This window comes from Ictidomys tridecemlineatus, chromosome 8 (assembly GCF_052094955.1).
Source record: "Ictidomys tridecemlineatus isolate mIctTri1 chromosome 8, mIctTri1.hap1, whole genome shotgun sequence".
Classification (NCBI taxonomy): domain Eukaryota; kingdom Metazoa; phylum Chordata; class Mammalia; order Rodentia; family Sciuridae; genus Ictidomys; species Ictidomys tridecemlineatus.
This window is the reverse complement of record NC_135484.1, coordinates 87,398,572-87,415,365: the sequence shown is the minus strand read 5'-3', so window position 1 is coordinate 87,415,365 and position 16,794 is coordinate 87,398,572. Positions and strand designations below refer to the sequence as shown.

Sequence of the window (16,794 nt, the reverse complement as noted above, 5' to 3'; positions counted from 1 at the left end):
GCATCTAAGAAGCAAGATAAGTGCTGGGGACAACAGAGGGACTCAGTTTTCTTCTCAAGACTCCTGTCACCCCTACTCCCCACCCCCCACCTATGAAAAAAAAAAAGAAGTGTCTGGAATAAAATGAGTCTGGACAACTGTGTCTTTTAAAGGACCTGATAACTGAAGTCACAAAAATATTTTACTTTTTGATAAACAAGAAAAAGGTGAATTTTTTCTCCTGTCAATGTTGCTTCCTTTAAAAAATAATTAACATTTTTTCACATTAATTTTAAATATCATAATGAAATGTTATTAATCTCTGAGTGATCTAAAGGTATTGTAAAGTGCCTGCAAACACACTCATGCAAATTGCCTAACCAGATTTGGCACTTCACCTTGTTCCTTGGACTGTAATAGGTAAATTCTACAGTTAGTGGAAGCAAGTAAGATCACCCTCTAGTCCTGACAGTCAAAGGGTACTTCTCTACTCTCATGCAAAATCTCTCTTCTGCTTTTTCCTTCAAAGGGTGAAACAGGACTGCCAGGATTTCCAGGGTCTGTTGGCCCTAAAGGACAAAAAGGAGAACCTGTAAGTATTTTAGCATGGAGGGCAAAGTAAGAATAACAACAAAACAACAAAAGAATTAAAATATTTTTCCAGACCAGCCCCAATTTTCATATATTCTGGTTTGACCCTGCCATAGCGAACAACAGTAGATCAAATCTTTAAGCAAGTATGTACTATGCCAGACACCAAGTTCTTTCATGAATTAACTCATTTTATCCATTAAAAAATTCCATGAGATAAGTTATTATTACTTCATTCTTCAGGTGAGGAAAATGAGACACAGAGAGGTTAAGCAATTTTACCACAGCCGAATTATTGGAGCCATAAATCACACGTAGGTGAGCTAAACTCGAGTTTAAAATCACTAAGTTGACCTGATGTAGCTTAACATGATAGCTGAAATTAATAACAAAGACAGATACTAGTTTATATAAAAAGTTAGAAACATTTATCTATCTGATCAAACAAATATTCTCAGTATACCTTCTGAAGTTATTTTTTTGCGAGATCAAAGGGACTTCCCCAAGCTACTTTTCAATATTGCTGTGGCCAGTTTCTATTAAAACTTAGCTCTTTCTGTGGGGAATTAAAAAACAAAAACACAAAACCTACTATATCATTATTGTGGTTTGGATGTGAGGTGTCCCCCAAAAGCTCATGTGTGAGACAATGAGAAGGTTCAGAGGGGAAATGATTGGGTTGTCATTTCTGCATTTCCAGGTATATATATCCTTAACCCAATCAGTGAATTAATCACCTGAAGGGATTAATTGAGTGGTAACTTTACGTCAGCACTGTACCTATGAATCTTAGTTATCCTACCCCAGGGGTCATGCTAGCCCTTAGTGCCAAGTCCAAGGCTCCCTAATGCAGTACAGGACCTAACAGCCTTTAATATTCCTCCCACAAGTGCAGCCTGGTGGAAGCCACCCCTTCCCTCTGCCAACTTGCTCCTGATGCTCCACACTTGAAGGTTCTCCTACCTGCTTCTCCAGGTCACCATTCTCTCCCCTTCAAGCCTAAATACTGACTTCACTTTCTCTTAATTCCTGTGTGCATCAAGGAGGACCTGGCAGTAAGATTGACTAAAATTCCATTGGAAAAGCAGAGAATTATAGAGCAGAATGAGAAATTTTCAGTGAGTTAAAACAGTGCTTCTCACACAGGAATATGTGATTGAATCCTGCTGTTCTAATTTAATGGGTCTGGGGTGGAGCCCAAGAACCTACACCTCTCACAATTTCCTAGATGATGGTGGTGCTGATGGTGGTTCAAGGTCCCACTTTGAAAAGCAGGGGTTGGAGAATTTCATGGTTTCTGGAGTGATAGGCCTTTCCCTCTTTGGGGATTCCCTCTGGCTTTCTGTCCCATCACTAGTGTTCAAGGCAAGCCCCTACCCCACTGGGACTGCTTTAGTCTACCTTATCCAGGAAGAGGCCTCCTTTCCTTCTAACTCTTCTCCTTGCCACTTCCCTCTTAATGCCTTAGGCATCTGCCACCTCTATTTATCTTGTTTGCTTTCCTCTCTTGCCCACACATAAAATACCACAAATTTTACATTATTCTGCAGAGCAGTTTAGTTCTTTGTGGTATCCATCTTTCTATTCCAGAATTAGAGCTGGATTTGACTTTGCATAATAACCAGAAGGTCCAATCAGAACAGTAGTCATCATCCAAAGTTGAATTCTGAACCACTCATCTGGAATGGCAGCTGTCAATGGCAATTTGTCCCTTCCTACTGGACATTCAGAAAGTGACTAGAAGTGCAACGTATTGAAGCTAAAATATGCAAAAGAGATCATCTAGTTGAAACCCATGATTTTATAGAAAAAGGGAGATTCTAAACGTTTAAGAGATTTGCTCTGGATAGTAGTAGTTGGAGCTAGGACTACTAAATATCAAGTCTCCACATAACCAATTTATTGGGTTTTTTTCTTTCGAAAGCTATTTTAGTCAATGTGGATTTTGAGCTTGACAGTGACTCTAAACAAGCAAGGACATGAGCATAAACAAGTACTGACATAAGCAGTGTGACTCCTTGATCATATCTAATTAACTTTATGTCAAATCTTTAAAAATTAACTTGATTTTTAGAATGAAATCCAAAAAGCAATAATATAAATAAAGCCCTGTGAATGTATAGAAATTAACCAATAATAGAAGATTTCATTATGTTAGGTAGATGTGTGGTTTATTAGTCAGTGTAGTCTTGGTTATGCTAAGTAACAAATTAATCCTGAAATTTCTGTGACTTTAGTGCAAGGAAAGTTCTCTATTGCTCCTGCCTAAAATGATTCAGTAGGAGGGGTAGGTGTTATGCTTCACTCTGTGTTCAGTTACCAGGCTATACCATCATATAGCTCTGTCTTCTGTCACATACAATCTTCTTAGTCACCATTGCTGGGGAAGTGCGTCTGGAGGATTATTAAATGGGTTCTCACTGCCTTGTTAATGATACATGTCATTTTCGTTACATTTCGTTGCTAGAATTAGCTACATGGCTTCATGAAACTGCAAGGGACCTGGGGAACATGGGAGAAGGTGAACTCTTAGCCCCAAACACACAATACACAAGATGAAAGGCTCATTAAGTACTTGCTTGTCTCCAAAGAGTGATTAGTTAAAAATCAAAATAGCAATCCCTGAGCACTGGGGATTGAATCCAGGTTGAACCCACAGGCACTCTACCTCTAAGCACCTAGATAGCCACCCTACCACCACCAGCTTTTTTTTTTTTTTTTAACTTTGGGACAGGGTCGTGCCAAATTGCCCAGGTTGGCCTTAGACTTGTAAGCTTTCTGCCTTAGCTTCCTGAGGGGCTGGGATTATGGGCATGTGCTACCACATCTTGCTCCTAAGAGAACTTTTGAGAGTAGTAATATCTCCCAAAATGGTTCTTACATTTTTCTCCAAAGGCACACCCCCAAAGACCCTCTCTTCATCAAAGTTCCACCTCCTGCAGTTTCCACCACTTCCCAGTCGTCTATTCAGCTAGGCACCCATCAATGGATTGATCCCTTGATGAGGTTAGAACTCTCATGATCCAATCACTTTCCAGCCCTGCTACAATGGGGACCAAATCTTTAACACATGAACCTTTGGAAAATATCCCAAATCCAAACCAAAATAATAATTTACTCAATTCAAATAATATGACGCAGACTAAATCTTCACTAAGTGAAGATTGGAACTGAAGTCTGGCTGACTGAGTTTAAATCCTGAGCCATCTTTTGGTAGCTCTGTGACCTTGGAGAAATTATTTAACTTCTCTGTGCCAGTGTTTCTTCATCTGTAAATGGGTCTACTAATAGCACTTACCTGAGTGACACCTGAGGATTAACTATGTGATTATATATAAAGTGATTAGAACAGTGCTTGATACATTATAAGAACTCAATAAATGTTAACTACGATTGTTATATCTGCATTAAGTTCACTTATTTAATAAATGTGTTTGGATCCCAGTAATGTAAAGGTCTAAGATGTGAGACACCAGAGGTGCTATGAGTATCAAGATGAATTGTATCTCTACACTCAAAGAGGTATAGCCAAGATAAACTAGGAAACATTAAGTAAAATGGATGAATACTAATGTAGGGAATAGAGGGAGCTATGACAACTCAAAATTACTGGACCTTCACAAGTCTCTTTCCCCATCCTTGAAATGGGACAATAATTCTTTTGCACAGCATAGCTATGAAGATAAAATGAGATCACATACTTGTAACTCTGAGAACAGAAACTAGTAAGGGAGCCTGTGTGTGCACAAGTGTCTCTATGGGTTAACCTGGGTGGCAGTAATCACACCTCAGTGATTGTGGAGAGTGTTAGCTAACAAGGGGCTGCCTCCAAAGCTTCTGTCACTCCCCAAGCTATTCATACTTCAACCAAGAACTGTTATCAGTTCCACACCCCATTATTTACGTCCTAATTAATCCCTTTGAGTTATTTTCATTATAGTAAAAATGAAAACTGGAAAAATATTTTTAATGATTTTGTGTGTTTCAAGCACAGCTAACGAGTTGGAAGCATTCTCAGGAATGCCCTTACCTGGCCATCTTGTGGCTGTCACAGGCTTCTGCCCCCAGTTGCATATGTGTGTGATCCCTCTTCTTCACCAGGCACCAGGAAGCTTTGTCCCTGGGCAGCATTTCAACTTGTTGGCCACCGGGGATTCTCTAAATAGTGTTAGAATGATGAACTCGGTGTTCCTTTGAGAATGTGGAGGAGCTTGTAAATTAATTCTCCTAGGCCCCCTCTCAGCTGCAGAGGCAGACTGTGTGCAGTAGAGGTGTGAGTCTGGCCTGCAGGCTCTATCCACTCCCAGCTTTGGAGGGTTTATTTCTAAAAGTGTTTTTAATTGATTCTGCTTTCTACCCATCTCCCTAGGGGGAACCCTTTGTAAAAGGTGAAAAGGGAGACCGAGTAAGTAGATGTTTTATCACCCTCTGGGGTTTTCTACTTCATTGATTTCTCTCTCCAATTTCTGTTATGTTTACTTGAGAGTCTAATAGATTTGATAAAATAAGCTTCCAGAGCATTTTTACTTTTCCTTCTGTGATTTTGGACTTTATATTAAACCTGGTTAAGTGCTGTCATGGGATAATACTTTACCATTTGGTTTTGGGTTAGATATGTTTCCTCTAACCTTCCACTACTAGTGATGGGACAGAAGTGTTACAAAAGACATCAAATTAAGATAGGGAAACTACAAAATTAAAGTAGAAGATAGTTTTTTTCAAAAAACTATCTGTTAATGATACAAATTGGATACAAATCCAACAGATTAATAAGTCATGGAAAAATAAGGAAAGCAAACTGATTATAGCCAGTATTGTCCCCCTTAGTATAATCGTAATTTTTCTGTTTTTAAAATTAAATACCTGGATAGTACCTGATTGCAGAATCACCAGCACATATCACCCTAACATCTATTCTCCTCCATATCATCTGAAGAGTTAATTCTTAGGGAGGCGAGTTTAGTTGGTGGCAAATCATAATAATGAGAAGTAGAGAACGCAGGAGGATTTCAAAGATGGCATTGGAGTGAAAATAAAACTATTGTTAAAAAAATAAGAGTTGTTGTTCATTAGGATTAAGTGTTTTGATCCTGTTGTAGAATGAACCCTCCATGGTTTCATCACATCTTCCATAAATTCCCCCTTTATTGTGTGTTAATTAATGGAAATTCAATTAAACTGTCAGATGTCCCGGCCCATCTGAATTTTCATGTTACCTATATGGTGATTATTTTATTTACAGGGAGAACCTGGAATAATAGGATCACAGGGAATAAAGGTAATCTCCTATTATTTTCCAATTATGTCTACAACCTTAATAAGATGGTGAAGACTATAGTAACATTTAACTTTCCTTCTCACTCACATGTTTAGGGAGAACCTGGAGACCCTGGTCCCCCTGGTTCAATAGGAAGCCCAGGACTGAAGGTATATAAGAAGTAGCTGTGCTCTATTAGGAAATAATCTGGAATTTGTAGCCATTCTATATTTTAAAGGGTGCTTTGGGGTGCCACTCATTTTCTTCACAGATGTTCTCAGAGACTTGATCTTGTTTCCATGGTGATTTCCCACCCCCATCCCCACTAGCTGCATTTATTTCACGCATAGTAACTGTGCCTTTTGGTTCACAGTAGAATTTGAAAATTATTTTTCAGAGCATATTCACCATAGTATCCTTAAAAGCTTTAAGAGTAAACAATGTCAGCTAAATCCGTGACCCTGAGCTGTATTCTTAAAAGGAACAGGAGTCAGGATTCATTTCTAAACCAAAAGTATACAGCTATGAGTGCTTCAGTTTCCCATTTGTGATTCTGCAGGTGTATCCTAAGAAAGAATAGTTTTGGAGAGGTGTGGGAGAGATTAGCATGATGTGCTCCCAGCCAATGGGTAGGGCAAGTTACTCACTTATCCCCTACTCATGAAAAACAGACCCATTAAAAAAGAAAACATCTAGAATCTATCTTAGAAGCCCAAATCACACTTCAGTATTATACACATATGGTAGGATAATGGAAAGTCTTTCTTTTTACAGATAAAGTTCACAACATGTTTTACAAATATTCAAGTACAATCTTTCTAACTTTTAAGGAAAGGTATAGCATATATCATCTTCTCTTTTAGGGTCAACAAGGACCTGCAGGTTCCATGGGACCCAGAGGACCACCAGGAGATGTTGTATGTATACTTCAGTATTTTGAAATGAAATTGAAACTATGGTATGGTTTTTTAAATGTCAATGGCTGTTCCTGTAACTGAGTTCCGCTACATTTCTCAAAGACCTAGTCCATCTCCACCCCTGAAGGCTGGGCCATTCGTACACTCGTGTGAGGTCCTTTGGAGGATCATTACCCTAACAAATTGGTCTTTGAAACTCAATTTAACTAAATTATCATTTGGGACAATCTTGTCAGGAGTGTATCTGTGGTCTATGAGACAGCAAATATCAAAAGTAATAAGGAAAACCAAGAGACAAAGCAAGAATTTCCCATATGTATGGCTTTTGATTCAAATCTCCATCTGCAGAAAACACTTAGAAAGCTTCTGTTGTTTTCTATCAAGAGCCCTCAAAAAAAGGAAGTCTTTTGGCTGAAAGTGTTTCTGTAATGCACTTGGAGGAAGACCTTCAGGCTGCCTTATAACCTTAGTATAGTGGAGTCAGAGTCTCTCTCTCTCTCTCTCTCTCTCTCTCTCTCTCTCTCTCTCTCTCTCTCTCTCTCTCACACACACACACACACACACACACACACACACACACCCCTACACACACACCCCTACACACACACCTACCTTCATGCTGTTAAAAGTCATTTTTCCATTCCTTTCCCCAGATTAGCTTTCTGGCCCTTAAACAAGCTCCATGGCCATCTGACAACTTGGGAGCTGAGAGCTATACCTTTCCTTTAAAATTAGAAAGATCTACACTTAAGCAAAAGGAAAAACATCTTGCCCACAACTCCTCTGTCACTAACTGACCGCTATTAGTTATCTGTAGGCAACATGAAGAATCTCTCCTTTTTCCATCACCTTGGGAACAGCCCATGAACCCTTTCTCTGTTCACCACGCTCACTGCCTGAGCCTTTGGGGGCCTATTGATCAACATTCCTATTGTGGCTTGTACTTTGAACATCTAAATTCACAGAGAAAAGCTTTTTATTGCTACCCCCTACCACTACCACCAATTAATAGACCACTACAGAGGTACCTTGTGGAAAGATCTTAGGAAAAGAGAGAAAATGCTGGGTCACAATATGCTCAAGTGAGATTAAATGATAGTAGCAGGAGCTGAAAAGAGTAAAATCAAAAGAAAAGATCCACTGTTGCCAAAATACAATAAAAACTTATTTTCTTAGTCACCCTATTGTCTGGTTGAATCATGGTGTGAGGCTACCAATCACCATTCTTCTTCCCCTTCTTGGCAATAGTATGGCTGAGCTATTTCAATTCTCTTTACATTTCAATTCTCCATTACATCCAGGGACATTCACTTGAAACAACAATTTACATATTTTCAACTAATGTTTGTAACCTAACAAGCCAAAATCAACCCATTCCCTTGTAGATAATGTGTTAAAACTGCTTTCTTGAAAACGATTTGCATACATAAATGTTATCATAAGAGATGTTCTCATTGTTCTTTCCCTTTAATTTTGAATTTTTTAGGGATTGCCAGGAGAACATGGTATCCCAGGAAAACAAGGCATCAAAGGAGAAAAGGTATAGCTCACATTTTATTCACTCTCTATTAAAAAGGTAAGTAGGAGGAACAGACCAAGGATCTTAAGGACACTGGGGAGGTAAGAGGACAGCACAGGCTCGTAGAACTATACCTGGGATAGCCTTGCATGTAGAAGACAATGTGAATGACTCCCCTGGGGCATGCATGGCCACTGCCCTGATTCTTGCATAGAAATGCCATGTGAAAAATGAAACAACTTAGAGATGAAGATGCCAGGAGTCAGGCTCATGTCAAGTTTAACTGCCAATTCTGGTGTAGACCTAAGAAGTCTCTGCATCATTCAGGAATTCCATGGAAACACCATATTAATGCTACATGGAAATAACATGTTTATGTTGAGTCATTATTAGGAAATAGAACAAAGATCATCCAAAGAACCTTATGAATAGATACACCCCTTTTGTGCCTACATTTATACACGTCTATGTTACATGATACTGATAAACTTATTGCACCATAACTCATTACAAAATCTCAATGTATTTGACATAAGTAGGATAGTGCTTAGTATGAGTTAGACACTTAGTAAATATTATTGAGGGAGTGAATAGATAAGTGAATGAAGTTTGCCTGGTTATGATGACAATTTAAAACAGTAAAAACTACTGATTCCCCAGTTCCCATCACAAACCTGAGCAACAAAGTAAGAATCTCATCTTGTTTTCCTCAGGGAGATCCAGGTGGGATTATAGGCCCTCCTGGGCTTCCAGGTCCAAAAGGTGAGGCCGGTCCTCCAGGGAAAAGCCTGCAAGGGGAACCAGTAAGTACCAGCTCTTTTTCTAATGTTTCTCTTGGAACTTCATTAATGACTACATGTGAGCTCCCAGTTTGAGAGCACAAGTATAAGTTTAAGTGTACCAAAGAAGAAACATCTTTAGATCACAGTTATAACCCTTTTAAAGGTTCAATGCAAGCAAAGCCTCTCTTCTGAAGAAATATACATGCACACACTGTTTTTATGTGGAAGATTCATATACCCCCTGAATCCTCTGCATGGATTCCATAGGGACCTATGGATCCAAGTAAAGTACACTGCTTTTAAAGCATAAGCCTTTTTGGACACTCTCTTAAAACTGAACTGTCTGATACTTCCCTCTGGAGGTTTTACAGATGTCACCATAGGTTGTCATTTGCAGAAAATATCTCTGTGATCCAGACTTTTCCCAGAACATAAACTGGTGATCCAGTTTTATATGCCTTTTTTTTCTGCATCACTTTGAACCCTTTATATTAGTTAAGAATGAGGATAATAATAAGTTTCAATATGAGATAGTTTATACATAAGAGCCTCATATATTAAAGTAACTATACAAAATCTATAATCTATTGAAATTTGTTTCTAATTCCTTATTCTTACAAGATTCATTCAAGTAAAGTGAAGAGCAATTAAAACTATTTTTCTAAGATTTTTAAAAACTTTTTAGAAAAATAAATGTATTTACTCTTTTTTTTTTTTTTAGGGATTAGATGGAAATCCTGGAGCACCTGGTCCACGTGGGCCAAAGGTATTAAAATATTATAGATAATTTTAAAACATTAATAATGAGCAAAATATAACCAAAAAAGCCATGTCTCTTGAGCCTTGTCTTAACAGAAGCACCTCATTTCACAGGGTGAAAGAGGACTGCCAGGTGTCCAAGGCTCCCCAGGTGACATGGGCCCACCAGGGGCAGGAATTCCCGGAAAAACAGTAAGTAAAATTCAGCCGGGCTCTTGAAACTCTGTTGAATTCGTTATTATGAAACAAAATTCAATGTGAAGTCTCAGTAAGGAGAAAAGAAAACAAAGATCAGAGGAGAAAATACAAATGATCACTATCCAGAGAAGACTGATGGGCTTTGAAGGTCCGTCATTAAGTGTACAGAGAACGTTCACTGCTGATTGACTTCTTCGTACTAGTTACAGATCCACTGATTTTGGATTAGCAATCATTTAACCCTTTGTACTTATAGTTATATACTAGATAGTACAAATGCATGTCCATAAGATGATATGAATACCTCATATTGTGTTATTAAATATTACTATTTATTTTTAAATAAGAAGTTAATGTTTAAAGTGATAGAGTATTTATAAAGAGTTATCTAAATAGAACAAAAGACATTCCTATTGTCAGGAAATTCCAAGATATTAAGAGTTCTCTGACAGAAATCAGATTCAAAGATTAAATGCTTTAACAATATTGCTAAGGATATTGCAAGAGTTTTCGACACTCGGTGTCAGAAACCAAGGGCAGAGACCAAATACATATTTTTATTATATCACAATATCACAGCCTTACTTGACATTGTCATAAAAAATAAAATAAAGCATAGATAGAGATAGGTTATATTGTATATAATTAGTGTTTGATTTTCTAGGGAAATGTTTTAGTCCATTTTCTGTTGCTATAATAGAATACCAGATACTAGGTAATATGTAAAGAATAAAGATTTATTTAGCTTGTGGTTCTGGAGGCTGGGAAGTCTAGCATCTGGTGAGGACCTTCTTGTTGCATCATAACGTAGTTGAGCTATCTATCTTGGGTCTTTCACCTTCTTTTTATAAAACTATTAATACCATTATGGAGACTCCACTCATAACTTCATCTAATCCTAATTGCCTCCCAAAGCCCCACTTCCAAATAACATTAATTGAATTTGGGGATTAAGTTTCCAACATGTGAACCTTGGAGGAGATGTTCAAACCATAGTGACAAAATGTAAAAGACTGTTGAGATTAAAAAAAAAAAAACAAGTAAAAGCAACAAAACACGTATACACATACACCTAGATGCATCCATATGTGTACACCTATGTGTATACAAAAATCATGAACTTTTAAGGAGGTATTGAGTTTAAAGAAAAAAATCACTAAGGACACAGTATAGACAGAGAGGGAACAAAAGGCTTTAATAATAACAGTGATATGAATATAGATTTTAAAATATAAGAAAGATCAGTGAACAGTTACTGAAATCAACTTCTGAGAAACTAGTGCTTTGCTTGGCTTTGGTTGTAAATTCTTAGTTCAGTGGCCTGTGGATATTTAATAGGGATAAAACTAGTATCATATGTTCTCTGATCATCTCAGCCTCATTGTGGTTACTCCAAATTCCAGTTTTCTAAAAGTAGAAAACAATACCTGATGCTTTACTTCTTATTCCTGTCACCAAACACTAGTTCTGGTCATTTCTTCAAAGAGAAAAGACTCAAAGTTGAATGAGAGAGAAAGGTATCCCTGGCCAGTTATCCCTGTGAGCAGAAAGGGAACAAAAAGTTTCTGGTCAGGTGGAATTTGGATGTGTTGCTTCTGTACTCTTGAGTGTGCAGCCACGTGGGATGGAATGAGAGACATTCCAGGGATCTGAGCAAAATCATGATGTTTTAAGCAACAGGTTTTTGGTAAAGTGTTTATCTACCACCCAAAGTTGTAGCTAGCAGTTACCAGAGTGTTCTTGGTGGCAAATGCTGTTTTTCCACTAAGCAAATTACAGTACTTAGTCTTTTGTCTCAGCTGGATAATTCATGGGAATTCTTGGTAGAATTTTGATCATTTATCTTATTTTACTCAGGGCTCCCAAGGACCAACTGGAGAGCCAGGTATTCAGGTATGCTACTTAACTAAGTTATCCAGCACAACAAATCTAACTTGTTTTCTAGAGGAAATTACAGAAAGACTGTTCTCCTAAATAACTACTTTCATTTTCTTCCCTTTCCAGGGTCCTCGAGGTCTCCCTGGGTTACCAGGAACTCCAGGGACCCCAGGAAATGATGTAAGGACCTTCTTTATCTATCCTTTCCCCAACCCCTGTTTTAATCTGCAACTATCCCAACTTGCAAAGATTTGAACATGATGCCTCTGTTTTCAGGGAGCTCCAGGAAGAGATGGAAAGCCAGGACTGCCAGGTCCCCCAGGTGACCCGGTATGTACACAGACTTTCCTGATTTATGTATCATTAATGCACCCAGAAGCCAAACAGCCTACCAAGCAAATTTTGCTGTCCAAACTAATTAGAATGTTCAGTGACTGCTTTGTGATTTTGTTTATCCCCATTATTTTGTAGAGGGAAAAAAATCCAAGCTGGGTCAGCATTTTTGTGTTTGTGATGAATGCTTATTTCCTAAGGGTGTAATTCAGCTATACAGTTTTGCCCCAGGCTGAGCCTTAGCATATAATATCTCAGTTCCATGGAAAATAGAAATAAAACATATAGACACAATTTCTATTCTTTCTAATGCTATTGACTAAATGAATTTCATTTTTCTAAATGAAAGTTTGCAGGTAAGTTACCTACATTATGGTACACATTCACTGGTTCTATGGCTTTAAAATGCTGAGATAGATTAAATTATGAAAACTGGCTTGAGTAGGCCCTTGGAAAATGGGGTTTAGGCACTAAATGTGTGTTCTAAAGTTTTTTCTTAGGTTAAACCTTGCTTTGAGTGACAGTGAAATCCCTTTAAATAGCCACAGACCCGGTGGTTATACTTTGAGAGGCCATATGGTACATGACATTGTATTAAGAATTTTGTGTAACAAAATCCAAATCTGGCCTCTCGGTTCTAAGCCTCACAAATCCTTTCTACCTCCCACACTGTTTGGGCTTTAGGTTCCTTTGTAATACACATGCAGAAGCAAGCATGACCTTACTTTAACTCCACAATCAAATGAATATGTGTGGCTCATGTGGGAATCTTGTAGTGTTACCTGGTTTTATAGAGTGTCTCTTGGAAAGCACATTTTAAGACATCTGGTCAAAACATAGCCCAAGTTCCCTTTGTTTCTGTCTTGTCCATCACTTCCGCCTATGAAGGCTGTTTTGAACCTCTGTGAGAACAAGGCAAACTTATCCTGTACTCTTCATGTTTCTAACAGCCTGATAATGTGCTTGGCAGAGGAATGATTTCCTTGTAATAAATGATTTATCTTTATATAGTATTAAAACCAATAATAAAGGTTGCCATGTCATGAAAATGTAGAGATAGAGATGTAGAATCAAAACAATTATGAGTGTACATGTTCATGGCAGAAGAATAGTGAATATTTCTCAAAATAGTTCTGCATTCTGTCAGTGTCAGTTCAGTTACTTGACATGAAGCATAATGTTGAACCAATTATCCTGACAGTGAGACCTTAGAAGCCCCATGCTCCAAATCGTAACTGACATTGCATTTTGAAAACAATAAATCTATATTATGTTATACTCTTGCTTTGTACTGTGCTTATGTACATGTTTATGTGTTAGCTTTGCATCCCTCTGACAAAATACCTGATAAACAACTGAAGAGAAGAAGGAAAGATTTATTTGGACTCATGGTTTCAGAAGTTTCAATCAATATCCATTTGGCCCATTACTTTGGACCTGTGGCAAAGCAGAACATCATGGAGGAGAGGAAGTGATGGGGGAGTCTGTTCACCTACAGGTGGCCAGGAAGCAGAGAGAGAGAGGAGGAGGAGGAGCTAAATTCCCAATATACCCTTCAAAGGCACACCTTTAGTGACCTCACTTCCTTCCACCAGTTCCACCTCTTAAAAGTACCACCAGCTCCCAATAGTGCCATCAGCTGGCCTTTGGGAGACACATCAAGATCCAACTCATAACAGTTTAATAACATTTTTTTTCCTCTTTAACCACAGATTGCCCTTCCTCTCTTGGGAGACATCGGGGCCTTATTCAAGGTATTCTGTTGTTATGTAAGAAATTATGGTTTAATATCCAACAAAAAAAATTTAAAAGAAAATCTTTACTAGAAATTGAGTTAATTGTTTGGCCTGGTTTTTAAATGGCATTTTTAAATGGAGAACATCTTTAAAATAGTAAAAATAATCTGTATTCCCCCATTCTCTTCTTTATCAGCCTTTTGGGTATGGAAATGGAGTGTGCAGCTCTCAGAAAAACCAAAGGGAAGGAACAATGTCATTAACCCTCTTGAAGATATTACACTCTCCTCTGGAACAACAGCTTTCCTTTGATGGGCATTTACCCACCCTGGCTCACTACTATAAAATCTAATCCTTCTCATTGTATCATCCTGGTCAGTCCCAGGATGAAAACCAGCACTGCTCAATAAACAGTTAGCTTACAAGGCAGAATTTTTTATGTCATGAGATTTTACAAAATGAGCTATAAAATTCCAAAGCCAACCATTGTCCTAACACCTGTCACCCTGTTAAATAAAAATTATCTCTACCTATTATCTAGCTCATAAAGAATTAATCTTGCTACAATTTTTCTTCCCTAATACTTTCCTATATTTTATCTGTAAAACAGATTGGAGGGCTGATAAATGAATAAGGTTATATTATCATTTCTTCATGATGCTCTGAGTGACTCTAGATGAAAATCTTGTCCTTTATGCTCATCCCTTATTTCTGTATGGATGAATAGACAGTGTGCATAAGTACACACACACAAACACTTGGAATATAGATGTGTATATATGGTTTAGTTTATGTTCCTAGGGTTTAGTCCAATGATTTGCACAATAATAAGCCATCAGAAATATTTATTGAATTGAATCTATCAAAAGACTCAAGTTCTATGTATGTATTTGGGTTTAGGGTTTTCATGGTCATATTCTGATTCCAACAATTTATTTAAAAATAAGTCTTTATAGGGCTTTTCACATACCCTTTTCCTTTAGCTATGTGATAAGTCTTATGTTTGTCCTGTTAGCTCAGACACATAAATGCAAGCTTTTCCAGACCAGCTAAAGGTTATAAAGAAGGCAACAGAAAGGTAATTCCACTTAGATTTTCTGTCTTCTCTTGGATTTGACGTTGGAGTCAAGTCCAGGTCACTCAAGTGACTTATTCACATGAGTGCCTCCACTGACAAATAAAATGCTAGTAAGCCCTGTGGAAGGTTTCTCAACTAATTTGTCTACCAAAGGAGAAATCCTTTCTTCCCAGGTTTTTCTTTGCCTTTTAATGACTTAAGTCATTTGTTGTATGTTCCCTGTAATCTTGTTGTTTACTCCAAACTTTAATACCACCTCCCTCTTTAAACATGTTGCTCAGCTGTTGAAACTCAAATCTTTGTTCTTGACTTATGAATCCTTTCCTTATTTATCTGGAACTTTCCATTTAAATATTATCAAGAGTGGTATTTTTTTAAATAAGCCCTCACCAATATCTCAGATATTACTAATAAGCTTTGATTTTTTTTTCCCTGCAAAGACAGTCTTTTCAAGTTGGATAAATAAGTTTCTGGAAACAGAGTGACCTTGCAATTGTTACATCACTTATTTCTGACAGAAGTACAACTATAACTTCAAATTCAATCAACCTCACTTTTTTAAATTGAAAACCCCTGACTGCATAATATATTTCTTTATTCCTTCAACAAGTACTAATTGGTGTGCAACTTTCTGTCAGGTTTTCTAGCAAACCCATTTATCCTTCAGACTCAATTTATTTTGTTATTAAAGCATTATAATTATACAAAATAGTTGGGTTCACTTTAACAAAACCATACATACCTGAAATTGATGTACTCCATTTGCAACCCTGTTCCCCCTCTTTCCCTGCCTTCCTTTCTCCCCACATTCTCCTCCCTCTACTGATCTACCTGTTGCTCATTTAATTTTGATTGGGACTTTCCACATATACATAAAGGTGAAATTCACCGTGGTATAACTTAATTCCACATTTTCTCCCCTTTCCCACCTCTTATCACTCTCTATCTCCTCCCTCTACTGATCTTCCCTGTCTCTTTGATATCTGATTCTCACACACCTTCTTTTCCCTTATTTTGCTCTAGCTTCCAGTATGAGATAAAATATTCAACTCTTGATTGTCTGAGTCTGATTTATTTCACTTAGCATGGCATTCTCCATTTCCATCCATTTATTGGCAAATGCCATATATATGTACCAAATTTTATTAATCCATTCATCTATTGACAGGCATGTTGGCTAGTTCCATAATTTTGGCTATTATAAATGTGCTGCTATAAGCATTGTTGTGACTATATCTCTATAGTGTGCTAATTTTAGCTTTTTTGGTTTTTTTGGTTTTTTGTTTTTGTTTTTGTTTTTTGATAAATACCAAAGAGTGGAATAGCTGGATTATATGGTGGTTCCATTCCTATTTTTTTTTTGTAATCTCTATATTGATTTCCAGAATGGTTGTACTAATTTGCAGTCCCACTAAAATGCATCACTGTAACCTTTCCCCCACATCCTCACCAGCATGTATTGTTATTTGTATTCTTGATAATTACCATTCTGACTGAGAGTGAGATGAAATCTTAGTGTAGTTTTTAGATTTGCATTTCCCTGATTGCTAGAGATGCTGAATATTTTTCATATATTTGTATTTATTATTTTGAGAAATGTCTGTTTAGTTCTTTTGTTCATTTATTTGTTTTTGGGGGGTTTTTTTTGGTTTTTCAGTGTCAAGCTTTTTTGAGTTCTTTATATATTCTGGATATTATCCTCTGTCAGAGTAGCTGGCAAATATTTTCCCCTATTTTGTAGGCTTTCTCTTTATGCTCTAAATCACT

The 16,794-nt window shown here is 37.4% G+C and overlaps 1 protein-coding gene across 3 annotated transcripts in view; it reads left to right on the top strand.

Moving 5' to 3' along the window:
- Col19a1 (collagen type XIX alpha 1 chain) overlaps nt 1–16,794 on the top strand; it is a 315,752-nt gene that overhangs the window by 235,993 nt on the left and 62,965 nt on the right. For 2 of the 3 annotated variants that reach the window (XM_078019810.1, XM_078019808.1), the window contains 13 exons: nt 509–571; nt 4,940–4,975; nt 5,813–5,848; nt 5,944–5,997; nt 6,691–6,744; nt 8,231–8,284; nt 8,977–9,066; nt 9,767–9,811; nt 9,919–9,996; nt 11,860–11,895; nt 12,007–12,060; nt 12,157–12,210; nt 13,926–13,967. In XM_078019810.1, coding sequence (XP_077875936.1) covers nt 509–571; nt 4,940–4,975; nt 5,813–5,848; nt 5,944–5,997; nt 6,691–6,744; nt 8,231–8,284; nt 8,977–9,066; nt 9,767–9,811; nt 9,919–9,996; nt 11,860–11,895; nt 12,007–12,060; nt 12,157–12,210; nt 13,926–13,967 — 696 coding nt within the window. The remainder of the gene's footprint in view (nt 1–508; nt 572–4,939; nt 4,976–5,812; nt 5,849–5,943; nt 5,998–6,690; nt 6,745–8,230; nt 8,285–8,976; nt 9,067–9,766; nt 9,812–9,918; nt 9,997–11,859; nt 11,896–12,006; nt 12,061–12,156; nt 12,211–13,925; nt 13,968–16,794) is intronic. The other variant, XM_078019809.1, reaches the window with a different exon arrangement.